This window comes from Ursus arctos, unplaced genomic scaffold (genome assembly GCF_023065955.2).
Source record: "Ursus arctos isolate Adak ecotype North America unplaced genomic scaffold, UrsArc2.0 scaffold_14, whole genome shotgun sequence".
Classification (NCBI taxonomy): Eukaryota; Metazoa; Chordata; class Mammalia; order Carnivora; family Ursidae; genus Ursus; species Ursus arctos.
The window spans coordinates 18918130-18944985 of NW_026622808.1; the positions used below are offsets into that span (position 1 = coordinate 18918130).

A 26856-nucleotide genomic window follows, 5' to 3' on the forward strand; every position below is an offset into this window, starting at 1 on the left:
GCCAAGGCAAACAGAGCAGACAAGAGGACAGGTGTCTGTGGCCTGTGGCTGCACATCACCCCCTCACCGCCATGGACTTGCCCTGGCCCGTGGAGTTGATTCTACTCCTCTTGGGGACCTCTCTTGCCCATGCTGAGCCACTGTGAGTCTGGGAAACGGAGGGCACTCCACCGCTGCCTGCATGATTCCCTGTATATGACCCTGCCTCTCAGCTGCTGCTTCCCCCACTTGAGCACCCCCCCCCCCAACGCATGCTCCTGTGTTTGTCTACTGGCAGGTACGTCCTGGTGACCCCCCGAGCCCTGCGGGTTGGCAGCCCTGAGACCATCCATGTACAGGCTCACTCGGACTCCCAGCAGTCCCTCAAAGGGACCCTGGAGGTGAACCTCACCATATGGGACTTCCCCATGAAGAAGGCTGTGGTGGCTAAGAGCCACCTCATTCTCTCAAAAGAAAACGACTTTATGAAACAGGCCTCCATGACGGTAGGTGACAGGCCAGGACGGGTGGCCACAAAGGGAGGCTCTGGGTCAACAGCAAGGACGGAGAGGGGCAGACTCTAGAGAAACTTCCCACGAGGGACACTGGAAGATAGATGTAGGATTTGGATATGCTTACTGCTCCTCTTATGTCCGGTGCAGTTAGAAATCCAAAGTCCTCTGCGTCTGGGCTCTGCGAAGGCAGTGACGAGCCCATACGATGTCTCTGTGAGCATTAATAAAAGGCGCCCTCTGCTGGTGGCTTGGGAAGCTGACTGTGGACTGGATTGCATTCCCACTTGGGCTGGATGCCCTCGTGCAGGAGCAACTTGCAAAGAAGGCAACCTTGCTCCCAACCACAGAGCCAGAGGGTCCCCATTCGATTGTTTCTCCCAAGATCTGGCTCAGGGCTTTGCTCCCAGGGATGGAGACCTCAGCAGAGCCTGAGGAGTGTCGGCGTCTCTCCCCAGATTCCCGAGAGCCTGGTATACCCCCCACAACCAGGACAGCAGTATGTCATCATCCGGGCCACATGGGCACCCATCTCGACCACTTCATTCATGGAGAAGATAGTACCGGTGGCACCCCATGCTGGCTACATCTTCATCCAGACAGACAAGCCTATCTACACCCCTGAGCACTTGGGTACAGCCTCCAGGCACTTGGCCTAAGGCAGATGCTGACTCTCATGCCCCGTCTCCCCCATTGCCTGTTGTATTCCACCTCCCAAGGTCACCCTCTGTCCAAAGACCCCTCATGGCCCAAGATCCTAAAGACGACCTCCCTCTCCAGATCCTATCCAGAACTCAAGAGTCTTCCCTCTCCCTCCAGTTCAATACCGGGTGTTTGTTGTGGACCACAAGATGGATCCTGTGACCAGGATATTCACTGTGGACATCAAGGTGGCCTCTCCTGATAGGAGGGTGGATCCCAGACACTGAGGTTCTATCATGTGCTGAAGGCCTGGGGCCTGAACCACCCACCCCCTCTCCCCTCAGAACCCGGAGGGAATCACTGTGATCAGCCAGAATCTGCTGGCCGAGGACGGTTTCTTCACAAGATCCTTTAAACTCCCACAGATTGTCAGGTGCCCTGCTGGGAGCCCTGTGGATGGAGGGATGGAGGCTCTCCTCAATCTCCATTTCTCCTAATTCTCTGTGTCTCAGTTTTGGGACCTGGAGCATCGAAGCCAGTTACCAAAGTGCAGCCAAGCAGAAGTTCAAGGCAGCCTTTGATGTCAGGGATTATGGTGAGCAGGGTGCGATGGTCAGGGCAAGGTGGGACATGCAAGGAACAGGGCTGGAAGTGGAAAAGAGGTATCATGGTGCACCTACTGTATGCCAGGGCCTAAGCCGGGTGCTGGTGAACAGGACTATGTGTTCCAATCCTTGGGGGTTGCCAGAGTCACTGAGGAAGGAGTGAACAGGGAGGGGACAAGGGGGGAGACAGCAAAATACTGAAGTTGCCCACCGCCATTACTCCACCCAGTGCTCCCATCATTTGAGGTCCAGCTGAAGCCAAACAAGACTTTCTTCTACCTCAACGATGAGGCTCTGGGTGTGGACATCGAGGCTTGGTGAGTCCCCTTGTCCCCAGCCTGGCCAGAGGACCAGGAATGCCAAGAAACTGAATGGGTAGAGAAGCAGGACACTTCTGTGGCACTTAAGGTATGGTAGAGGTACTCTTTGCCACCCATGAGATATTCTTGGCCACCTACATTGTTTTGTGAGGTTGTCCAGACCACGTCTGCCACGTGTAGGTAGTACAGGCCCTCCCTTCAGGTCTCTGGCATTGTATAGGATACTTTGCCCACCTAATGAAGTCATGCCATGTCTCACGGCTCAGACCATCTCTGAAGGCCCACAAGGTTGCACAGGCACATTTGCCATCTTATGAAATTGTCCAGACTGTCTCCACAGCACTATGAGGTTGGACAGACCATTTGTCCACCTAAGGTTGTAAGGGCCATATCTGCCACTTCTCGACACTATGCAGACCATTCCTACAGCTCTATCATGCTATCTATGCCACCTAGTCTGCCTGATGAGGTTTTATGGGCTATGTCCACCATCTTGTGAGGTTACACAGGCCACATCTGCAACCCAACAAAAGCTTTATGAGACGCATTATCACTTCCCAGGGTTGCGTAAGTGAGCAATGAAACCATCTAAGTTTTCAGGGAATACCTCTGTCCCTCCCAAAGATTGACCACCATCCCTGCAGCCTCAGGAGCTCATACAGGACATCTCTGCAACCACATGAGGTTGTGTGGGTGCTTCAGAGCCAATGGAATGACCCTCACCCACCCCCAGGTATGTATTCAAAGAGCCAGTGGATGGACATGCTCTGGCCATCTTTGGGGTAAAGCTGCATTCCAACCGGATGCCCATCCAGAGCTCCCTGCAGAAAGTGGAGGTGACTGAGTCTTGACCTCTCCCCACCCCAACTTCCCCCCCATCAACTCTCCTCTGCTCCCCAAGAAACCATCTCTTCTTCTCTCTCTCACCCTGAGAGCAGATCTCTGAAGGCCTGGGCCACGTCTCCCTCCAGAAGGACACACTGATGTCCACATTCCAAGGCCCTGAAGAGGACTTCATTGGGGCCTCAATCTTTGTCAACATCACTGTGTTCTCTTCAGGTGCCACCCTCACCCAAGCTCCTGGCTGAGGTCAGGACAGTGCCCTTACCCAATCTAGACATTCCACCTATGTGACCACAGGCCACCTCCTAGCCTGTTTCCTCATCAGACAAATGCAAAAATGCCAGAAAGGCTGGAAGGAGCTGAGATTGTGTTACTGTCTTTCCCTGTGTTCACCAAGACCAGCCTCCCATACCAGCAGCCCTACCAAGAAACTGAACCTCCTCCACAGACCTTACAGTCCCCTGTCTCTCCAGGGGGTGAGATGGTCCAGGCTGAGACCTCTGGGGTGAAGATTGTCCGGAGCCCATACAACATCAAGTTCATCAGGACACCCCAGTATTTCAAGCCTGGGATGCCCTTCCACGTTAAGGTCAGAGTCTGACTTCACTCCACCCAGGCGCTTGCGGCTCCCTTCCCCTAACAGATCCCTCTCAGGAGAAAAAAGCCCACATTGGACTCACCTGTCCCCCACAATTCATCTGTTTGAGAACTGAATCCATCATGCCTCTCAGACCAATACCAAACCTCTCTCAAGTCTCAACCCAGGTCCCCCCAGTGCACTGTGATGGCTCCATAATTTCTCTGTGGGGGGCTTAGTGGTCACAGTCAGGCTAGAAGGTGGTGCTCAGGGGGTTATCTTGAGGCTACATTTGCACAGCAAGCATGCTGTTTTTACATGCATTCATTCCGGGTGCCTTTGAGATGTCTGATGGACATTAGGAAAACTAGAGACATCCTTTGGTGCCAGTTCTACTAAAGATTTCCCCAAGCCCTCCACATCTTTCCACTCCAATTCCCTCCACCTCCACCCCACCAGGACACCAAAACCCAGGACCACCACATACGATTGCACACTGCAAAACTTGAAGGGGTGCTGTTCATAAAGACTGTAATATGAATGGTGCCCCCAGTGTAGTTCAGTGCACAACTTGTACAGCTATACAAGGCACTCCTGTCCGGATCAGATTCCCAGTACCCACTTCTCATGCCAGGCCACCGCCAGGCCCGTCTTTTAGCTCACCCCTGATTCCACCTCAGGTCTTCGTCTCAAATCCTGATGGGTCCCCAGCCTCTAGAGTCCTTGTCCGATGCCAAGACAAACGAGACCGCACCTCAGCCAGTGGAGTGGCCATCTTGACCATCAACACAAATAATCAGGAGAAGCTTCCTATCCTGGTACCTAATGGGTAATTAGTGCCTAATGGGAGAGGGATGTTGGAGCTGTGTGAGCTAGAAGAGCTGGAAGTTTACTTGCCCATCACTCTCCCCAGGTAGAAACTGATGAGCCTCTCCGGCCAGAAGAACAGGCTTCAGCCACAATGACAGCTTGGCCTTACTCGACTCAGGGTGGGTCAGGGAACTTCTTGCACATTGAGGTGAAGACAGACGCAGAGGTTGGCAGCAGCATCTACCTGAGCCTTGTCACAGGACATCAGAATTCTGAAACCAAGAAACAGATCACTCACTTCACCATCCTGGTGAGTGACTAGGACTAAAGCCTAAGCCAAGGAATTATTTCCCTGGAACATCCCTGGGTAGCTGGTTTGGAGAAATTGTAAACAGTGGTGTGAAGGTGGGAACCATTTGGGGTGGCCTCAGACTAATGGGCTGAAGCAAAGAACTTTGGGTCTCCCTTGTGAGCTGAGATGTCCTCAGGAAAAGGTTGACTCTACCCTTCTCATTCTTGTCCTCCTTTGTCTCCAAGGTCCTGAGTAAGGGCCGGATTGTGCATGCCAAACGTCAGTCAAAAAGTGACCACACAATAGCCACTATTGATGTGACTTCAGAGATGCTGCCCTCCTTCCGCATCCTGGCCTTTTATTTACTGCCTAGGGGAACAGGTCAGGATCCTGAACTGGTGGCCGACTCCGTATGGGTTGATGTGAATGACAGATGCATGGGGACGGTAAGCCAAATTCCTTGAAGTTGTACATTACCATCATAAAGCTTGGATGGGCAGAAAGTCTGTCCAAGTTGAAGGGCTCCAAGTCTGGGGGCAGGGAAGAGGAAGAGGAGATGTGCCCTTAAAAGCTCAACCTAGGGCATGGAGAACATGCAAGCAAATGTGTGGAGTTGGGATTGGCCTGGTGAAGTTCCTGGATGCTCCATCAGAGCCATGAGGAGCATAAACTTAAAAGTGGACTTGGGGAAGTCCCCTGGTAGCTTACAAGCCCCTTTTCCTGACATCTCTCTTTTTCCTGGCTCAGCTGAAGGTTGGTTTGAAGAAAGAAAGACCCTTCCAGACTTTGAAGCCCAACAGCCAAGTGGAAGTGAAGGTGACAGGTGATGAAGAGGCCACAGTGGGGTTGGTGGCCGTGGACAAGGCTGTCTATGTCTTGAACAGCAAATACAAACTCACACAGGAGAAGGTGAGAATACATGGGTTTGGGGCCGGGAGATTGCCTGGAGGTTCTACTAACTGTGGCCTCAGCTTCTTTAGCTGTAAAATGGGCAACACTGATGGTTGCAAGGATTCAAGGAGCTAGCGCACAGCTAGATTGGCAGGTGATAAGAGCTCAATAACTGGGAGGTGGTGTGAGAGTTATTATTTGAGGCAACAATTTCAGTGCACCATTGCTCCTTCCCTGAAAAGGTCATACAGGCTCCAAATTCAGGTTCCTATCTTATCCCCAGGTCTGGGATGTGGTGGAAGAACATGACATTGGCTGTACAGCAGGCAGTGGGAGAGACGGACTTGCTGTGTTCAAGGATGCTGGAATGGACCTGAAATTGAGCACAGGGATGCACACCCTGGCAAGCTCAGGTACAGGAAGGGACATGCCAGGGTGGGTGGGCAGTGCTGTCTACTGGTTAAGAACATGCGGTTTTGGTGTCAGACAAGCTAAAATCTAGGACCCTCCTACTTACCATGAGTCAGTTACATTTCCTCTCTGAGGCTCAATTTCTCTGTCCATAAAACGGGGATAATAATAATAATAATAATAATAATAATAATAATAATAATAGAAGTGACATCTTAGTTAAGATATAGGTTTGGCCATGGGTATCAGAGATACAAACTAACAGTGGCTTAAACAAGGTATAAGTTTATTTCTCACTCAGTAACAGTTCTGAGGTCATTCTGGGACTCAAGCTCCTTCTAGCTTGTTGCTCTGCTATATTCCAAGCTGGCACCTCATCAGGACCTCATGCCAGGCAAGAGTATGAAGGGAAGTGGGAAGGGGAGACACTTTCTCAAATCTCATTTGCTGGAACTCAGTCATGTAGCCCTACCTAGTTGCAAGGGAGGCTGGGAAATGTAGTCTTCATTCTGTGTGATATGCAAAAGAAGGAGGTTTAGCTGCCACGGATGAAGGGGGAGAATGGATACTAGGGACAACTAAGAGTGTCTTCTTTCAGCTATAAATAATGATATCAATAACAGTTTCTATTTACTACAAGCTGGACACTGTGCTAAGTACTTTTATATGCATGATCTCATTGATAGAACTATGATTGTACCAATTTACATAGCTGGAAAAATTAATGCCCAGAGAGGTTAAGTGACTTGCTGAAGACTGTACAGCTTTTAAGTGGTGAATCATGAATATGAGGAGGCTACAGGATTAAGTGAAATGATGTTTAGAAAGCACTGGGCATTCTGTAAGCACCCAATAAATATCAAGGATGTTGATAATGATCTTGACCATGGCCCCCTCATTCTTCTCTCTGACCCTCAGACTGGCAGTGCCCTCAGAGCCCCCCTGCCAGCCGCCACCCGCCGCTCCCTGAAGAGGCTGGAGACCAAGAGGAATGCAGGTCAGAGCTAAAGCTGGACATGTCCCTCCTGGCTCCCTAACCTACTGTACTCATCAGAGCTTAGAGAAGAAAACTGAAACCACTCTAGGTACTTCAAGCAAAAAGAGAGGGATTTAATGGTGGGAGTTTGGTGCTTTCAAAATCATTAGATGGTCTGCAGAGTGGATATCAAAAGGCTGCTTGCTGGGACTCAAGATCACCTCACTGCAGTTCTTGCAATGTCTGAAATCTCAGGAAACCACTGCCAATATGTCTTGCAATGCTGGTGGGTAGATAATGAAATGCAGAAATGTGCCCATTATAAAAACGCACATAGACTGGGGTTTGCTCGTCAGCTACCAGTGCCACTTCTTCCACCCTCCAAATCTTACACAAGATTGTCTCAGTGGCAGAATCTTAGCCCATCTAGAACCCTAGAAGAGAGTCTGGGAAATACACCTTCTAGATGTCTAGGCTCTGTGACACAAAAGGAGAGCTGGGTGCTGGGTGCCAGTTGATACTAGCAAACCTGCCATCCCCAAGGACAGAGTGCAGACTGGAATAAGAAGCTCTGACAATGGGAGGCAGTACTGAGTGGTGTTGGAAGCATGGGTTCTATGAATATTCGATTTTTCAGTCTCTTTGAGCAATGCTCATGACTTTGTGGACCTAAATAAAGAGAAAGTAAGTGAAACCTAACAGAAATTGAGGTAAAACCTTAACTCTAATTTTGGTATTAAAAAAAATTATGCTAACCTCCTGGGAAAAGTTTAGAATATAAGCTGTTGTTTTATTTATGGTAATGATAAGTTATATCATTTAACTATAATTATAGTTAATGGTAAACAATAAGATTTTTGAATTGCTATATATTTTTATTATTAATTAATTAATTAATTTTAAAGAGAGAGAGAGTGTGTGAGCAAGGGGAGGAGCAGAGGGAGAGGGAAAGGAAGAGAATTTCAAGCAGACTCCATGCTGAGTGTGGAGCCCGACCTGAGATCATGACCTGAGCTGAAACCAGGAGTCAGACATTTGACCAACTGAGCCACCCAGGTGCCCCTGAATTGCTATATTTTTATCTTTAAGTGCGTTCCTTCAGTTTGCTAACTTAGAAGCATTCCACTTAACATCATGCTTTACAACAAGTTTTACGTTTCGATTTTTTAAAAACACATGATGAAAATCAGAAGTTGAAATGATGAAGCACCTGGGTGGTTCAGTCGGTTAAATGTCTGCCTTCAGCTCAGGTCATGAACCCAGGGTCCCAGGATTGAGCCCCACATCAGGCTCCTTGCTCAGTGGGGAATTTGCTTCTCCCTCTTCCTCTGCCCCACTCCCTGCTGTATGCTCTCTCTCTCAAATAAATAAAATCTTAAAAAAAAAAAAAAAGAAGTTGAAATGGTATCTCTAATATGTAAACATGGCATTACCAATGCCTGTCAAGAAGGGAAAGGACGAGGAGGGGGAGGATGAGAAGCAGTAGCACGGATTCTAATCCCAGCTCTGCTGCTTGGGAGCTGTGTGACCATGGGCCAGTGAATTAGCCTCTCTGTTGCTTAGCTTCCACATCAGAACCCACCATATGGGTTTGATGTGAGACTTCAGGGGATGATACAGGAAAAGTGCTAGGACAAGCATCTGCCAGACTTATGGATAAATAGAGACCAGGTGTACATGGCTTTGAGGTAGATGGGTCCCAGCTTCCTCCAGTCCTACTCAGCCCCTCCTCTGTCCCTCTAATTCTGGCCCACAGTGAACAAGTTCAAGACAGAGCTGGAGCGAAAGTGCTGTGAGGCTGGGCTCCGGGAGAGCCCAGTGGGGCTGTCGTGTGAGGAGAGGACCCGGCACGTCCGTCATGGGCCAACCTGTGTTGCTGCTTTCCTGAGCTGCTGTCATCTGTCTGAGGCCCTGACTGAGGAGGCCCGGGAGGAGGAGCTGCTTTTGGGGACATGTGAGGAGGCCATGGCAGGAGGCAGGGGGTTGGGGCTTGCCTGAGGGGCGTGAAGAGCCATGGGAACAAGTCAAGGGGAGATACGGGCCATGAAGGGACGGGGTGGGAGGACTGTGGGAGAGATGCAAGGAGACACTGGCCCACATCCCCTCCCTGCAGCGGATGAAGATGAGGACTTAGATGACATCTTCCTGGAGGACCAGCCTATCCGAACCTTGTTCCCTGAGAGTTGGCTCTGGATGAAGTTTAAACTGCCGAAAAGTAAATCAGGGTAGGATCACAGCCCCCGTGGCAACATCTGGTCCCTGGCCCTTCCGGGCATCAATGGATGTCAATCATAGCCAGTGCCCCCACTGGTGACACTGAGCTCTCAGTATGGTCAGTATAACCACCCTGGATGGGGATACGCATCCCAGTGGTTCCCCCAAAAGGACGACCCTCTAGTGACCCACTGACCCCTGGACAGTGACCCCCAGTGCAGAGGCTCTGTCCAGGCAGCACAAAGTCACTAAAGCTCCCCCTTCCTCCCCACTTCCAGAGGCATCTCCCACTACAGCACTCTTGTGAATGTGCCAGATTCCATCACCACGTGGCAGTTAGTGGCTGTCAGCCTCAAGCCTGGACAAGGTGACCCCACAAGCCCAGGGCTGAAGAGATGGGAGAATGGTGGTCCTGCCCAGCTGGGACAGCTGGCCTCTGCTTAACGCCAGCACCCTCCCCTGGCTCTAGGTCTCTGCATCTCAGACCCCTTTGAGCTGACAGTTATGAAATCACTTTTTGTGGATCTCAAGTTGCCCTCCTCCGTGGTCAGGAATGAGCAGGTCCAGATCCAAGCTGTGCTGTACAATTTCAGGACAGAGCAAGTCAAGGTGAAGCCTGAGCTCTCCCCTCCTCTCAAACCATCCATCAATGTGTTTTATAAAGGGGTTGGAGTGTGGCCATTATTCTAAGGGGCCAGTGAAGTGGTTGCCCTTTTGAAAGCTTCTGGGGTATTTTCTCATTTAAAACGTACAGTAATCCCAGCAGATGGCTGCTCTTACTGCTTTTGGGGTAGATGTGAGGAAATTGAGGCACGAAGAGATTAAGGGGCTTTCCTGAGGTCGCACAGCACATCAGTGGCAGGCGAGGTCTTTGCTCTCAACTACTATGCTGTGCTGTCACCTATTTGGGATTTTCAGGGTGGGGAGAGGGAGGGAATTGTGACTAGGGTCCTAGACCAGCCCATGCATCAGGACCCCTTAACTGCCCACCCTGCCCCAGGTCCGTGTGGAGTTTCCCTACAAGGAGCCGCTATGCAGTGCGTCAAAGCCAGACGCCCCATCCCGCCGGGTGGTGGTTGTGCCCCCCACCTCCACCAAGATGGTGCCCTTTGTGCTTCTCCCACTTGAGATAGGCAAAGTGGACGTGGAAGTCAGGATTAGGACAACTGAGGTTGAGGACCACATAAGGAAAACACTTCTTGTCAAGGTAATGGGTTGCCCCCACCTCTTGTTAGTGGGCAGACAGTGGGGCTTCCCCAGGGCTCCCAGGCTGGGATCCCAGGATGGACAGGTATGCCCAGGATCAACAAAGAGGCCTCTCAGATGGGAGTGAGGTGCAAGAGAATGGATTTGAAAGTTTAATCACAGAGCCCCCACTATGGGACTTTGTTGTCAGGGTGGGTTCAAGCCTTGTCTCTGCTGTGTGACCTTGGACAATTTACTTAACTTTTCTGAGCCTTTGTTTCTTTATTTGCAAGGTGTGATAATCATCATACCTAGAGCTGTGAATAATAATCAGAGAGCTGTGAAAATTATATCTCATATCTGGTTGTGTGCAACCCATCAATAATACTTTATTTACTTCTCTTATGTACTTAATTTATTTACTTACCAAACACGTGTTCAGCACTTACGGTATAAACACTTTAAGAAAAGTAACTCACTGAGCCATCAGAACAATCATATGAAGTAGGAACCTTTTATGGTTGAGAAAACTGAGGCACAGAGAGGTTAAGTAATTTGCCCAAGGTCACACAGCTAGCACGTAGAAGGGTTGGGATTTGAACCCAGATATTTAGGATCCAGAGTCTGTGCTCTTTATAGCTAACCAACGCCTCCTCCTACTGTCATTGTGATTGTCATTATTACTATTATTGCTGTTTTTTTTAACTTGCTTCATCATTGCATCTCACAGGCAGGAGGGCAGATACAGCAAATATCCCATAGCATCCTCCTGAACCCCCAAGGTTTGTGGGGTCTGCAGGGAGCATGTGGGATCCTAGCACCATGTCATGATGGAGGGAGGAGCTGAAATGAGGGGGTCCAGCCAGGTGGGCAGTCCGAGCTTCTCCTGGCTCTGCACACCTTGACCTCCCCAGCCCCAGAATCATCTGTTTGTCACAGAAGCTCGTGCCTGCTCAACCTAGGTCAAACCCAGACGGAGGTGCTGCCAAGGCAGAACTTTTTGAACATGGTGCCCAATACAGAGGCAGAAGTGTTTGTCAGTGTCCAAGGTGCGTAGGACAGAGAGGACTCCTGGGAGGAGGGATTGGGAGACTGGGGAGCTGGTTCCTCCCACGCTTGCCTGGGTACAGGAGCAGGAGGGGCTGGGGTGCCCATGGGGGGTGATCAGAGAGCCATGGTGGCTTAGGCCATTCCTGAGATGACTCTGCTCATCTGATAGGTGACATCCTTGGCGAGACTATCCTGGGCACCCTGACACCTGGAGAAAAATGGCAGCTACTGAGGGTCCCGACTGGTTGCCCTGAGCAGACGCTGAGCAAATTGGCACCTGTGATCATCCTGACCCGCTATTTGGATGCTGCTGGCCAGTGGGGCAAGGTTGGAGTGGAGCTCAGGGACCAGGTGATACAGAACATTGTCAGAGGTGAGTGGGGGGGGTCCCTCCTGCGACCTCAAGGAGGGTGTCTGGGACTCTCTGGAAGGGTGTCTGAGGTACCCCCAGGGTTGAGTGTGGTCCCCACGGGACTCTCCCTAACATTAACATTCATATTCTGACTCATCTCCAGGTTACAACCTGGTACCAAGTCCCCCAGGTACTCCTTCATCTGGACCCCTCTCCCAGGCTACAGTCTGACAACAGACACCCTGGTTTACCCCCAAAGCAGCAGCCCCCAGGTTCTCTTATACCCAGACACTTTCCTAGGTTACACCCAGTCAGTGCCGTGCCTTGGGTCATACCCCTAGAGAACTCCCAAGCAGAAAACTCCAGAATCCCAGGTGGTGGCCTCCCCACTACACCTTTCCAGGTTATATCTACGCCTCCCATAAAACCAGAGACACACACTCCTGGTTATACCCAGACAGAGACCCTCAAGTCAATCTGGGCACTGACCCCTCTTTCCAGTTACACTCCGACACCAACTCTCCATCCAGGTGCTTTCAACAAGAACCCTCAGGTAACACCTTGACACTATCACCCCCAAAGTTACCCCCAAACAGTAAGCTCCCAGGCAGCCTTCACTTAAGCAGCAACATTCAGAATACACCTGAGAGATACCCCTGCAAGATTACACCCAGCGGTAGCCTCCCCTAGACTACACAGACACAGTGACACCCCTAATTTATAACCAAGAAACAACCCCCAAGAAAACTCCTAGGTAGTGGTCCCCAGAGTACCCCCTTTCCTGAGTTCCACCTTCCACAATCCCTCCGAGCAGAAATTCCCAGTCACACCCTTCAATTTCCAAGGTTACTCCCAGATGACACTGGACACTGGCTCCCACGGTCACACCTGGGCCCTGCAGCCACCTCCTGATACACCTAGACAAGACCCCTCCTATGGTTACACCTAGATATGATGCACTCCCAAGTCCACCCACATCTTGCTCCCAGATTGTGCCTGATAACTGACTCCCCTTCATAGCCACACCCAAATGCCAAATCTCCCTGGAAGTTCTCCTCCACCCATTTCCCCAGGTTACACCCACATGCTGACCCACCGGAGTGCACACGGCACCTACCACATCAGCAACGGACACCCGGGAAGCACCTGGTAAGGACGAGGATGTTGGCAGTCCTGCCACCACCACCCTGAATGAAGCCCAAGGGCCAGCCTGTGGCTTGATGACCCCAGGAGCACCATGCAGCAGGGGTTTGGGGCAGGCAGCCTCTGGGCCAGAAGTATTGCTACTTGGATTTTCCCTGAGGGTTACCTGGGAGTTTATGGTGTGGGGGTAACTTTGCGGGTGATAGTGTCTGGGTGTTACCTAGGGGTTATTGTTGGGAGTACCTGAATAGAGAGTTGGTGTCTGAAAGTTGGAGAAAGGGGTTAGTGTCCATGCTGGCAGACCTGGAGAGCAGCAAATGAAGGGTCAGTCTGGAGCAGTCTGGAGCAGCAGGTGTAGACTCCCCCTAGTGTGGATGCCCCTGTCCTAGAATCCCCTTGGCTACTATTCCCAGTCATCGCCCACCCCGTCTCCCTCCTGACAGGCTCACGAGCTACGTGTTCCGGGTCTTTGCCCTGGCCTACTCTATCATGACAACCAGCAAGCTTGATCTGCAGTCTCTCTGTGCCACTGCCAACTGGATCATCACTGAGAGGCAGGCAGAGGATGGGCACTTCTTGGAGAATGGCCCTGTGATCATGGCATCGATGCAGGTGCCCACCGTCCTCCCCCCTCCTGGGCTGTTCAAACCCAGGGCTCTGTGCATTGATAGGATGAATCTGAGGCCCCTGACCTGTTGATAGGTAAAATGAGAACAGGAAAAAGCCAGGGCCTGGCACCCAGCATCACATCCCCCTGCTCTGGACCACCCTGCACTCTGTTACAATGTCAGAGATGCTGGGAACTTCTGGGACCCCGCGATGTGCCCCCTTCACTTCGAGTGGCTCCTGTCCTGGTTCTCTTCCCTCTGGGCTGAGTCTTCTCAACCCCCCAGCCAACACAGCCATCCCTACCAAATACTCCTCCACATCAGCCACCAGAAATAGCTTTCAAGCAGTTTGGGATGTCTCTCCCCTGTTCAAACCCCTTCCATGGCTCACAGTTGTCTATGACGGTATCTTTCTATTATGTCCCTCACTTCTCTATCTCCCCCCAAGCCTTACCCCTCACTACTCCCTGATCACAGATCCCTCCAACTCACTGCGTCTTTGCTTATGCTGCTCTCTCCGCATGGAATAGCCACGCCCCATCCCTTTTTCTTTTCCTTGGCTGGCCAAATTATGTGTTCTCTTTAGATTTAGCTCAAACCCACTTCCTTCAGGGGTCTCCCCTGAATACCAGCCCTGTGCGTGTCTCTATTATTGTACCTACAACAGTAGGGACGTCATTCACTCATTCAACAGACATCTATCCAGCAACTGCTGTGTACCAGGCCTTGTACTAGACAGAGGGGAGACATAGCAGTAAATAAGACATTTACAGCCCCTGCCTTGTAGTACTCACAAGCTGGGGTGTGGGAGGAAGATGGAAGTTAGCCAAATAGTTATAACTAGTGATTGTTCAAATCACAACTGTGCTGAGTTTCATGGGAAAAAAATTCCAGGAGAGAGTATTTAACAGGGGCCATGCCTGGTCAGGGAACCCGCAAAAGGAAGGGACAAAAAAGCAGCAACTGAAGAAGGAACAGAGTTGATGGGGGAAGAATGGGAAAGAGAGATCCAGGCAAAAGGGAGCAGCACGTGCAAAGGCCCTGAGGCCCTGGCATGTTTGAGGAAAACCAAGAGACCAGAGCCCAAAGATGGCAAAGGGGTAGTCTGTCCTGAAGCCTGAGAGGAAGGAGAGATGCCAGTCCCTAAAACCTGCAGGGCCTTGGGGACCTCAATGAGGATTTGAAATGGTCTGTTCAGGGTTTGCTTTCCTTGCGCTGTGAGTCCTTCCAATGGGGGGAAGCAGGTCTGATTCATCATAGTTGGCAAATGTATGCTGAATAAGACTCTGGGTGAGTGCATGAACCCAGAAAAGACAGATTGCAACCCCCTGTGTGAGCAGGGAGCCAGATGCTGTACAAGAAGGTGGTACAGAGGGAGGTTACAAACAGGTTTCACAGGCACACAGATCGGAGTTTCTACCAACAGACACTTACCAGGCACCTACAATGTGCCAGGCACTGCTTTAAGCACTAAGGACCTGGGTCAAACAAAATAGACAAAAATCTCTGCTCTCACGGGGTGGACACTCTTGCCAAGGACGGACAGACAATGAGCATGAGAGAAAACTAACTGATGTGGCATGCATGGCAGAAGTGACGTGGGGAAAGATGCTGGGAAAGGGGAATCAAGGGGATGGGGTGTCCTTTTGGAAGGCTTCATGAAGAGACGATGTTCATACAGACCTGAGGAGGTGAGGGAGCAAGTCATGTGGATAATCAGGGAAAGAGCGTTCCAAGCAGAGGAAACGTGTGCAAAGGCCCTGCGACTGGAAGTGCCCAGTATGTCTGAGGAACAGTGAGGAGGCTGGGACAGAGTGCACAACCCTGGAGGAGAGGAGGAGGAGGAGAGCTGAGGGAGGAGGTGGGACAAATGGTACAAGGCCTTTGGGGCTGCAGGGAGGACTTGAGCTTTTCCTCTGAGTGAGATGGGAGCCATGGAGGGTTCTGAACCAAGAAGGGACACAACCTGATTCAAAAGTTCCCAGGCTTCATTGGCCACCATGGGAAGAAGAGATTGTGGGGTGGGAATTATTTCCTTGGGGCTCTTGTAAAAAGTACCACAAACTGGATGGCCCAAAACAACAGAAATGTATTTATTTTGTCGCAGTTCTGGAAGCTAGAAGTCCCAGATCAAGGTGTCAGCAGAGCCATGCTCCTCCTGAAAGCTCTGGGGGGGGGGGGGGGATTCTTCCTTGTCTCTTCTAGCTCAATGGCCTCTGGGCAGTCCTTCGCATCCCTTGATTTCTAGCTGCTCCACTCCAACCTCTGTCCCCATTCTCATTTGCCCTCCTTCCTTCTGTGTCTTCATATGGCCTTCTTTTAGGACAGGGCCCACTCTAGTCAGTATGACCTCCTATTAATTTAACTAATTACATCTGCAAAGACTCAATTTCCAAGCAAGATCAATTCTGAGGTTCTGAGTGGACATGAATTTTTTATTTGGGGGGATAATCTTCAACCCAATACAGAGGCTGAAGATAGAACTAGAAGACTAAAGAGGAGCTTGGACCCTAAATCAGTCATTTACCAGCAATGGGGAGACCACCTCTCTGACCATGACTTTCCTCATCAGGAAAATGGAACTGCTGAAAGAATGCTTTGAGATAGTGTGCAGTTTAACACATCACCCTCCGTGGCTGTTGGCTTTGGGTGGTAACGCAGACCTCACCCAGGCAAATCTTGAGGTGGTTCCTCCTCCTCTCTCTCCACATCCTGCTTTCAGCATCCTCCACCCCAGAGCTGAGCACCTGGGAGCTTTTCAAGGTCACACAGGAGAGGTTGGGGAAAGTCTCTCCAAGACACTAGGGGGATCATGGGTGTGATCCTGCATCCACAGGGTGGCTACCGAGGCTCTGAAGCAGACATATCCCTCACAGCTCTTGTCCTGATTGCCCTGGATGAGGGGAAGGACTTGTGCAGCCAAAAGATACCGGTAAGACCCAAAGAGGAGGGCAGGTTCTGCAGAGCCCTCTAGATCTCTTCCCACAGAAAGTGCCCCCATCCTCATGTCCCTCCCAGTGCATCCCTCTCTTCTAACTCCTAGACCCCTTTCCTCTAATCAACCCCCTCTAGTTTGTTTTCTCTAACTTTCTAGAATTTGCCTGCCAGCATGGAGCGAGCCCGTAGCTTCCTGGAGGAACGCCTTCCCAAAATTAATACAACCTTTGCAATAGCAATAGTCTCCTATGCTCTGGCCCTGACCGATAGCCCCCGAGCCAATGACCGCCTGGACAGCTTTGCCAGCCATGGTGAGTGTGGGCCACTTCTTAACCAGCTGTGTGTTAACCACAGTCATGGGGGCAGGAGGAGAGGGATTGTGTGATTTTAAATTCAGCAATGTGTGATTCATCACTTAGCGTTTATCGAACATCTATGGTGTGCCAACTCTTGAGCTCAGACTCTGAGAAACCAAGGTGAACAACACTGATATGGTCCTTGCTCTCAAAGTTTCCACCATCCCTGGGGGAAGCAGGCAAAAGACAAACAGATCGACTATAAATTGAGAAAAGCACTGAGATGATAACATACAAGATGGGTAGGAGAGATGATGAGGGAAGAGGAGTATGGATTGGAGAACTGGGAAGGACTCTGTGAAAAGGGAACTCCTCAGCTTGAATAAAAGATAAGAAGGCCCACCTGTGTGAAAGGCCAAGAACATTCCAAGCTAAGAGAATAACAATGTGCAAATGCCCTGAATTGGGAAAGTTCTTGACATGGTCAAAGATGGGGAAAAAAGGTCATAAAATGTGGTTAACTGAGAGGGATCTGCCTCTCATGGCCTGTCCAAGGGTCCTTATCCCATCCTCCTCCAAGTCAAGAGGAATAGAGTTAGGAAAACTCACTTGCGGTGGGACTGGTGGGACTTGGAGGAGCTTTTCTGAACCTTAATTTCCCCACCTCTAAACAGTTAGAGTCCCTGTCTCCTAGGCATCTAGGAGACATCTGTTCTGAAAATAAAATGTCTCTATGCCTCCTCAAAGAGTTTCACATAAAGTAAGTTCTCAATAAAATAGTGAATGAGAAAATTTGGGCCAGATGACACAAGGAGAGGACAGGTTTGGGTAGATGGGCCCAGTTTTGGGAGACAAAGTGGCCATCCATCTCCCAGACAAAACCCACTGGCCCCAGAACCACCTGGACAAGAGCTCCCTGTACACCGTTGAGGCCACGGCCTATGCGCTGATGCAGAAGGTGGTGTTGGGTCGGCACAATGAGACGCACGCCATCGCCAAGTGGCTACTGGAGAAGCGGGAGCTAGGCGGAGGCTTCAAGTCCACCCAGGTGACCCGGGCCTCGGAAAGAGGGGGTTGGGGGAGGGGCGCTAGCCGAGGTGCCGACAAGGCCAGCCCACCGGAAGGAGCTGCCCTTGGTGCTGATTTGACACTCTGAGAGTTCCAGGGGTGCTGTCAGTGGTGCTGATCCGCGGCCCCATCCCAACACCTAGACCACTGTGGTGGCCCTTGAGGCCCTCACTCGCTTCCGCGAAGCTGCCCCTTCCGATGGTGTCCAGGATCTCCGGGTCCAGATAAGCGTCCCCAAGAAAGCCTTGGACTTGGAGTGGATCATCGATCAGAACAATGCCTACCAGCAGCGGTCAGCAAAGGTAGGGCACTGAGGGACAGACAGGAAGGCCATACAGAGGTGGCACTGGGGATAAGGCCAAGAGTCGTGTTACTGCCAATCTCCCTCTCCAAGATTATCTTACAACCAGTGTCTATACTGTCAATATATTGATTCATTTATTCCACCATTTCTTGAGCCCCTGTTGTGTGCCAGTCATTCTCCTGGGTAATGGGGATGCATTATGAAAGATCTGTGGCCTCTGCTCTCATGAAGCTTACATTGGAGAAAGAAACTAAGACAAAAAGTATTTTAAGCTTTCTGGACATAAGGAAAAGAAATGTGTGTAAAGGGGAAAATATCCTGGGTGTGAGGAAGAATGTAATCTCCATGACCTTACTCTGTGGAGGAAGTGATATTTACCTTCAATCCTTTGACCCATCTTTACTGAGCACTCACTGTATGCCAGGCACTATTCTAGGTGCTGGGAATACAGCCAGGAATAAGACATTAAAAAATCCCTTTCCCTGTAGAATTTTATATTTTAATGGGTGAGATAGACAATAAAGAGATGTGAGTAAGTAGAATATGTAGTGTGTTACATGGAGGCAAGTGCTATAGCTAAAAATTAAGCAGAAAGGAGGGATGGGCACATCAATGAGTTGCAATTCTAGATAGGAGGGGCAGGGAAGTTCTCACAAAGAGTGTAACATTTGAAAAAAGACGTTAAGAAAGGAAGGAGTGAGCCTTGTGGATATCTAAGCAGAGGAAACAGCAGGTGCAAAGGCCCTGAGGCAGAAGTATCCCAAGAATAGCAATGGGGTTTAAACAGGGGTGATGGGAATAGATGTGGATTTGTAAAATTTTTCCCTGGCTGACGAAGGATGAATGTATAATGGAAACAAGAGTAGATGCAGAGATGCCAGGGAGGAGAATCTTATGGTGGCTCCATGCACAAGGAACTCTGTAGACACTGTAAAGTGGACAGTTTGAACAGATGTGCATTAGGACACAGCCTGAGTTGGCAGTTGTAGTTGATCTGGGACAGCGTAGACACCACAATTGCTCTATCAAAAAGAAAAAGTAAAACCATCTATGTGGGGGGAGGGCAGTGAGTCACTAGACCCCAAGTTAGTGAAATTACTGAGGCCTCACTGCCCATCTGTGCTTTCCTCCCCAACCCCGTTGCATTTGAGCCATGTTTTGCTGCTTCCTCTGCACTCAAATCCTCTTCTTGCTTTCTTTCAGTTCTCTGCCCAGGATGATCTGGAGATCAAAGCCAGTGGCAGTGGGAGAGGCACAATTTCGGTAGGTCTGGTGTCCCACTATGAGATCTTTAGCTGGAGCCCAGCATCACCACCCCCCTTGCTGGGGGGAACAGAGGCAGTCTATCGCAAGAGAAGATTGAAATCAGCAATAATTTTAGCTATCATTTAGGGCACTACTATTTGCTGAGAACCAAGTTAAGGACACCTCAAAACCTGCCCCTAGAAAGTTGGTAAAAATACGGACTCCATTTAACAGGTGGGTAAATAGGGACTCAGAAAGGTCTTCACTTGTTATAAGTCAAGAGTCAGGAGAGGTAGAAGCCAGAGGTCTTCGGACCTGTCTGCCCCTCCCCTGCTGAGTCTCTAAAGGGATGTCTCTTTCCTCGCCTTCCCAAAGGAAGATTCTCCCTCCAACATGCCTTCCAAGACCTGAAGGATGACTCCACCCTTTCCCCCAACATCTAGTGGCTCCATTATATCTTCTGTCTTCATGCCCTGTGGCCCAGGAGGACGGACCTCTTGTTCACTGAATTTGAGCAACCCGTTTTCATATTTCCGGCAATGGAGTCACAGTTGAATCTCTGCCTTTGTTGTGTGACTTTGGGCATGTCATAGGCTTCCACGAGCCTCAGTTAAATTTAAATTAAATTAAATTAAAAATTCAGTTGTTCGGTTGCACTAGCCATATATAATACCATATATATATATATATATATATATATATATATATATATATATATATAAAATACAATAGCTGCATGTGGCTAGTGGCTGCCATATGGACAGCACAAGTAGAGACTGTTTCAATTACTGCAGAAAGTCCTACTACACAGAGGTGGTCTATACTCTAAAGACTGTGCACCCAGGAATTAGGCGGGCACAGACTTTGCTGTGAATTATCCACAGGAGCAGAACCTGGACAGGCGAGGACTGGAGAGAGGAGGAAGGGAGTGGGTGGGTATGGTCTCTGACACCTTCCCTGCCCCAGCAGATCCTGACCATGTACCACAGATCCCCAGAGCCCGGGGAGGGCACCTGCAACCTGTACCACCTGAATGTGACTCTCCATAGTACTTTGGAAGGTGAGCCTAGATCCAGCGATTCTGAGACCTTCTTTTTTATTATTTTATTTTAGCTTTTGTTCAGTAAGCACATGTATTCCCTTATTCAACTCTTTAACAAATATTTATTGAGCTTTTACTATGTGTCATGCCCTGTTTCTGGACCCTGGGAACACAGGCATGAACAAGAAAAATACCCCTTCTTCTCCTGGAGCCCACGTTGTAGTAGGAGGAGATAAACAATAATATAACAATAAATAAATTATACCCCTACTGATATCTATTTATAACAATCTGCATTATAAAAAATAAATACAGAGCACACTAGCAGGTGATGATAAGTACCATACAAAATAAAGCAGAAAAAGGTGATACACACTTGGAGGAGGTCCAAGGGAAGCTCTCTAAGGAGGTGGCATTTGAGCTCAGATATGAAAGAAGTGAGAGAATGAGCCAGGAAGGATCTGAGGGGATAGCATTCCAGGCAGGCAGAACAGCAGATTCAACGGCCTGGAGGCAAGAATGAACTCACCTGGTTTGAAGAAGCCACTGTGGCCACAGAGGAGCAAGGGGTAGGGTTTTAAGAAAAAGAGTTGGAGAGGTGATGGGGGCAGATGGTGCAGGGACTCATGGGCCACAGTGAGAACTTTGGTTTTTGCTCAGAGTGAAATGGGAGCTATAGAGGGCTCTGAGCAGAGGAGGGATATGACCTAGCACAGGTTTGCACAGGCTCCTTCTGGCGCAGACTGTAGAGGGCAAAGACCAGGGAGGAGGTGACTGCAGTGGTCTTGCAGGGGATGATGGGGGCTGAACTGGGGTAAGGGGCTGTGGGATGATAAAAAATGGGATTCTAGAGTTCCTAGTCTGGGGTACCAAGGAGGAAGAGACAGGACTCTGCAGTTGGGAGCTCACTGTAGGGATGAGGAGAATAAGCCTCATCAGCCCCAGGACTTTTAGGGGCTAAAAGTGCCAAGGCTTTGGCTTGGGTTGCATTTCTTAATAATAATAATAATAATAATAATAATAATAGTAGTAGTAGTAGTAGTAATAGTAGTAGCAGTAATAGTAATGATAGTAACAGTAACTGACAGTTATAAAGCACTAATAAGGCACTGTGTTAAGTGTTTTACCTGTATTACTCATTTAATCCTACAGCTCTGCTGGGTTGGGAATATTATGCTCCCCATTTACGGATTAGGTAACTAAAGCACAGACAGTTTAAGCAACTTGCCCAAAGTCACACAGGATTTGAACACAGGAAGCTGTGTTACCCAGCCTCTCAACTCCTGCCTTCTCTCTGCAGATAATAAAAAGGGGGAAGAGACCTTCCAGCTCCGGATGGAGACAAGGTTAGGGCACCAGGATCTTGGGCTGGGCAGGAGGAAGGCCTTACTTCCTGGTATCCAGACTCTTCACCAACTCTCCTGTGTCTTGAATGGAGGGTGGGAACCAGCCAAGCTTCCTTCTCCATGCTCGCCCCCTCATCCTACCACCCATCCTGCCCTCCCCTGCCCATCCTCCCTGCCTGCCTCCTACCCTGCCCTCCCATGCTTGTCTGCCATCCTGCTCCCCAGTCCTGTCCCTCAGTCTTCCACGTCCTGGAATGGTGGGCTCCGTCACGGCAAACATGCTCCATGTCCCAGGTGCCCAGAACGAGCTCCAAACCCACAGCTCTCTCTGCCCTTATCTTCTCCAGACATGCCAGCCCTCACCCCAGTTCTGCCCTGTCCCCCAGATGCCCTCACCCAGGTCTGCCCCAGATAAAAACATATGTTGAGCATCTGCTGAATGCCGGGCTCTGTTCTAGGAACTGAGGGTACAGCTGTGAGCAAGGCAGCTCCTCTCTGCCTGGTGGAGCTCACAGCCTATGAGGGGAGAGAGACAATAACCAAATAATCATCCAGAATCAATGTAAAAGGACAACTGTGACTACGTATGGCAAAGGAGGGATCCAAGGAGGCACAGGAGAGTAAATTAGAGAACGATCTGGTGCATGGGCTGGAGAAGGCTTCCCAGAGGGAGTGATGGATCAGTGGAAATTGCAAAGATGTAAGGATGTTTCAGGGCAGAAAGAAGAGTGAGGACTCCAAGCTGAGAGGACAGCATGTGCCAAGGACCAGTGCAGGAGAGAGACACTTAGAAAAATCACACGAAGTCTGGGCTGAAAGGAAGCAAAGCAGAAGGGTGAGACAAGGCCCCGGTAAAGGTTGTTAAGCAAGGAAGCAACCCATCAGATTCCTGCTTTCTAAATCTGTAAGCTTGCTGGGGGCAGAGGAGTAACGGGGAGATCCAGGAGGAGGCTGCTGACTGCATTCATCCAGGCATGAGATAGATGATGGCAGTAGGAGCACTGGGGGAGAGGCAGGAGGAGAGTGGGAAGACACACTGGAGCTGTGAAATCCCCAGGTTCCAGGGAAACCGAGAGGCCACAATGAGCATCGTAGAGGTCTCCCTGCTCACCGGCTTCTACCCCAACCAGAATGACCTCAAACAGGTAATGTAGATCCCACCTGTCTACTCCCGAGTGGGGTGGGGGTGCCCTAGCAATATCCCACACTCCCCATGTGAGCACAGGGGTCAAGGCCCCCAGGTTAATGCCCCATGGTTTTTTGCCATGGTCACTTCTGATTGCCTCCCTCCATGACCTTAGAAAAATCCTTGCCCTGATTGTGTCTCAGTTTCCCCAACACTGGTGTTGATGGGGCAAGGACTGGGAGCTTCAGAGTTACTTCACACTGACTACAGTTCCTAGAGCTGGGGACCCCGGTGGGAGGGGGGTGTCTGCCAACCTCAATCCTCACCCTCTGCCCCAGCTTACAAGTGATGTGGAGATGTATGCCTTCCAGTATGAGACCAAGACGAATTCCAGTGACAACACCGTTGTCCTCTATCTGGAGAAGGTAAGGAAGCCTGGGTGTTCCCCTCCAGAGGCCTATGGGCAGCCTGATGGGCAGAGACTCCACGGTCAGCACCTTGGGCAGTGTTGCCAGAGAACCACAGTGTCTGAGGTCAGCTCCTCGGCCGCAAGGCCACGCTGTCAGTGTTAGGGCCAAGGCTCCGGGGTCAGTGGCCCTGGTCATCTGACAGGACTCTGTCCCCGCAGCTCTCCCACAAGGAAGACACAGTGCTGGGCTTCCGGGTCCACAGGATGCTGCAGGTGGAGTTTCTGCAGGCCGCCCAGGTCACCATATATGACTACTATGAGCCTTGTAAGCACGGGTAGGGGTTAAGGGGTGGAGGGGTATCCCGAGAGGGGACTGCGAAGGACTGGGCCTGGAGGGAGGGATGAGGGGCAGGGGCAGGAAGGGGGATTGAGGCGTGGCCGAGAGGGGCCTGGGCTTGGGGGGTGGACAAGAGGGGTGCTGAAAGGGACCGACAGGGGTCAGGTGATAAGGGGTGTGGCCTTCTTGGCTGGTCAAAGTTGTGGGGAGTCTGGAGGGGGTTGGGATGGAGAAATGACTGGGCACCGGCCTGCCGGGGAAGAAGAACGGAGTCTTCAAGGGGGCGGGGCCTGTGGAGGGAGTGACTGGGCAGGGCAGGAGGGGGTGAGGGGTATTGGGGGGGGTGGGGGAGGAGCCAGGGGTCACCCAGCCCGCAGGAACGCCGGCCCAGCCAACCCCAGGCACTCGCGCCTCTCTCAGCCCGGAGGTGCAGCTCCTTCTACAACCTGCCCACGGAGAAGTCTTCCCTGCGGAAGATCTGTCACAGAGATGTCTGCAGATGTGCGGAGGGTGAGGTCATGGGGACACCGAGGCCGGGGCTGCCAGGCTGGGGATCCGGGAGCCCTTCATCACCTCCTGGCTGTCGTCTGGGCTGAGTTTAGACAGAGAGCGATAGACAGGAAGACAGAGACAAAGAGAGACAGAGAAAAGGAGACTCAGAGACAGACTGACACACACAGTCAGGCACAGCCAGAAATGGAGGGAGATGTAAAGAGACTCGGATGGGAGAAAGAGACTGAAAAGAGACATAGAGGAAAAGAGAGAGTACCCTACACACCAGAAAGAGAGAGTAAGAGACCTAGAGGTGGCTGGCCTGGGGCCAGATGGGGGTCAGATGGGAGGAAGCCCCTCCCTCAGCACAGCCAGAGCAGCTCCCCTCCTCACCCTCCAGAACAGTGCCCGTCTCCGAGGAAGGACAGCACCCGACTGCGGCAGGAGGAGCTCCAGGCAGCAGCCTGTGAGACAGGCGTGGACTTTGGTGAGTGTGGGAAGGGGCAGAAGGCAGCAGGCAGGAGGAGGTCCGCCAGCAGGCCAGATGTCAACAGGACACCCTCCTGCCCCTGCTTTCCCAGTGTACAAGGTCAGGCTGGAGTCCATGAAGTCCTCCACCTCCAATCCCTACATCTATTACAACATGAAACTCGAAGACATCATCAAGAGGGGTAGGTCCGAGGGGGCAGAAGCAGCAGCGCGAGGTTCTACCCTGAGGATCCCGATGTGCAAAAGGGCTAGGCCTGTGTACGCTCACACACTGGGTCTCCTCTCCTCCAGGAACAGACTCTGCTGTGTCCCTCACCATGAAGAAATTTGTCTCTCACGCCACCTGCCACGACTCCCTGGGGCTGCAAGAACAGGAGACATACCTCATCATGGGCCACACATTGGACCTGTGGAGAGTCAAATCTGAGTGCGTGGGGGCCCCTGCGGTCCCAGGACTCAGGCGTGGGCCCCTTCCCCACCGCAGCCCAGTCCCTGGTGTCACAGTTCCTATCAGCACCCGTCACTTATCAGCAGGAGTTCGGGTTTCAGAGCTGCCCTGAGGGGAGGGCAGACGGGGCACTGAGCAGTGCACTGAGCTGCTCCAGTCTCCAATCTCCAACTCCAATCTCCACTCCTGGACCTCCATTCACATGTAGATGTCGTAGGTGTAGATAAAGATTCTGTTTTCCAATGGAGGGCAGTAAGGAATCAGGGGAAGGGGAGACAGTTCTAATCCCCAGACATGCGGGCTACAGGCTGGGGGACCAAGATGGCTTGGTGGAGGGGACAGGACAGGCTGTGGCTCTGGGAGGCTGCCAATCAGGACTGAGGAGCATGCAGGGAGGGCTCCACGCCTCCAGGGCATCAGGCTCTCCTCACCCTCCTTGCGGTGTCTCACCCACAGTTACATCTATGTCCTGGGCAAGAAGACGTTCCTCATGCAGTGGCCGGCTGATGGGGATGTGGGCAAGAAGGAATTGCTGGACCAGCTGGAGGGATTTTCAGAATATATGACCACGCATGGCTGTGAGTCCTGAGACTCTGAGGTCTCTACTGCCCTCAGGAGGTTGTTTCCAAGGGGCGCCTGGGTGGCTCAGTTGTTAAGCATCTGCCTTCGGCTCAGGGCGCGATCCCAGTCCTGGGATCGAGCCCCACATCAGGCTTCTCCGATGGTAGCCTGCTTCTTTCTCTCCCACTCCCCCTGCTTGTGTTCCCTCTCTCACTGGCTGTCTCTCTCTATGTCAAATAAATAAATAAAATCTTTAAAAAAAAAAAAAGGGGGAGGTTGTTTCCAAGCAGGCATAGGCCACTGGCCTTAACTCCAAATAAAGAGCATGGAGTATTATACCCAAAGTCCATACATTTGTCTCTGCTCCAACATTCATCAAGGGCCCTGCACAACCAGCCCTAACGTCGCAGGGACCTGACTCCTCCCTCTCCCTCCTACTTCATTTCAATTACACTGGCCTCCTTTGTGTCCTTCCAATACCCAAGTTGATTTCTACCTCAGGGCCTTTGCATCACTGTTCCCTCTACCAAGTACAGCCTTCCTCCAGGTATCTGCAAGGATTGAACCCTTCCCTTATTTGGACTTTTTTCTTTCTCATGGCTGAATAATATTCCAGAGTTTAAATGTTTAAATGGTGCTTCCTCAGGGACACCTGGGTAGCTCAGTTGGTTAAGCATCTGCCTTCAGCTCAGGTCATGATCCCAGGGTCCTGGGATCAAGCCCCGCATTGGGCTCTCTGCTCAGCAAGGAGCCTGCTTCTCCCTTTCCCTCTGCTGCTTCCCCTACTTGTGCTCTCTCTCAAATAAATGAATAAATAAAATCGTTTTTTTAAAATGTTGCTTCCTCAGAGGTATTTGCTTTAATAACATATCTAAAACAGACCCCTTTCCATCACTCTCTACCCTTACCCTGCTTTATTCTCTCAATGACACTTATAAATATATTGTATATTATAGTTATTGGTTTGATTATTAAATGGGCATTTCTCCTGCCTTACAATGTCAGCTCCTTAAAACCAGGGGCCATGACTGTCTTGTTCACTGCAGTATTCTCAGTTCCTACAGTGGGGCTGGTACACAGTTGCTGCTCAGGAAATGATTGTTGAATGAATGAGTTATGAATGAATTTGGTGCCCACCCTGCACCTGATCCTGAAGGAAGATTTGATGGGGAGCCCCAGGCAACTGGGGAGCTAAGACAAGGGGCAAGGGAAAGTGAATGAGTTTCGTCACACGGCCTGGGATGGGAGTGGGAGACCTGCCAAGCCACGGCAGCAACTCATGTGTCTCCAGGAACCCCCAAGCGCTAGAGGGACTGCAAGGCATCCAGGATGGCTTGATCTTTGGG

General features: G+C 50.8%; 2 protein-coding genes across 2 annotated transcripts; both read left to right on the forward strand.

The window, feature by feature from the left end:
- Window positions 1–8250, forward strand: LOC113242684 (complement C3-like). The gene is made up of 16 exons (XM_044377902.3): window positions 1–142; window positions 278–485; window positions 950–1124; window positions 1272–1381; window positions 1478–1566; window positions 1646–1728; window positions 1968–2055; window positions 2792–2894; window positions 2997–3117; window positions 3375–3490; window positions 4159–4296; window positions 4392–4598; window positions 4826–5026; window positions 5328–5489; window positions 5755–5884; window positions 6801–8250. The coding sequence occupies exons 1-16, from the start codon at window positions 72–74 to the stop codon at window positions 6917–6919; spliced, it is 2121 nt and encodes a 706-aa protein (XP_044233837.3). The 5' UTR covers window positions 1–71; the 3' UTR covers window positions 6920–8250.
- Window positions 6885–25778, forward strand: LOC130541837 (complement C3-like). The gene is made up of 26 exons (XM_057311513.1): window positions 6885–6967; window positions 8615–8812; window positions 8972–9083; window positions 9351–9439; window positions 9542–9681; window positions 10073–10279; window positions 10988–11039; window positions 11220–11306; window positions 11477–11680; window positions 12733–12808; window positions 13246–13414; window positions 16247–16342; window positions 16505–16658; window positions 17519–17691; window positions 17855–18013; window positions 19219–19278; window positions 20230–20320; window positions 21603–21648; window positions 22706–22793; window positions 23113–23199; window positions 23403–23508; window positions 23941–24030; window positions 24413–24499; window positions 24594–24683; window positions 24793–24928; window positions 25406–25778. Exons 3-26 carry the CDS (start codon window positions 9052–9054, stop codon window positions 25536–25538), a joined length of 2652 nt encoding a protein of 883 aa, XP_057167496.1. The 5' UTR covers window positions 6885–6967; window positions 8615–8812; window positions 8972–9051; the 3' UTR covers window positions 25539–25778.
- Window positions 25779–26856: the final 1078 nt, after the last annotated feature.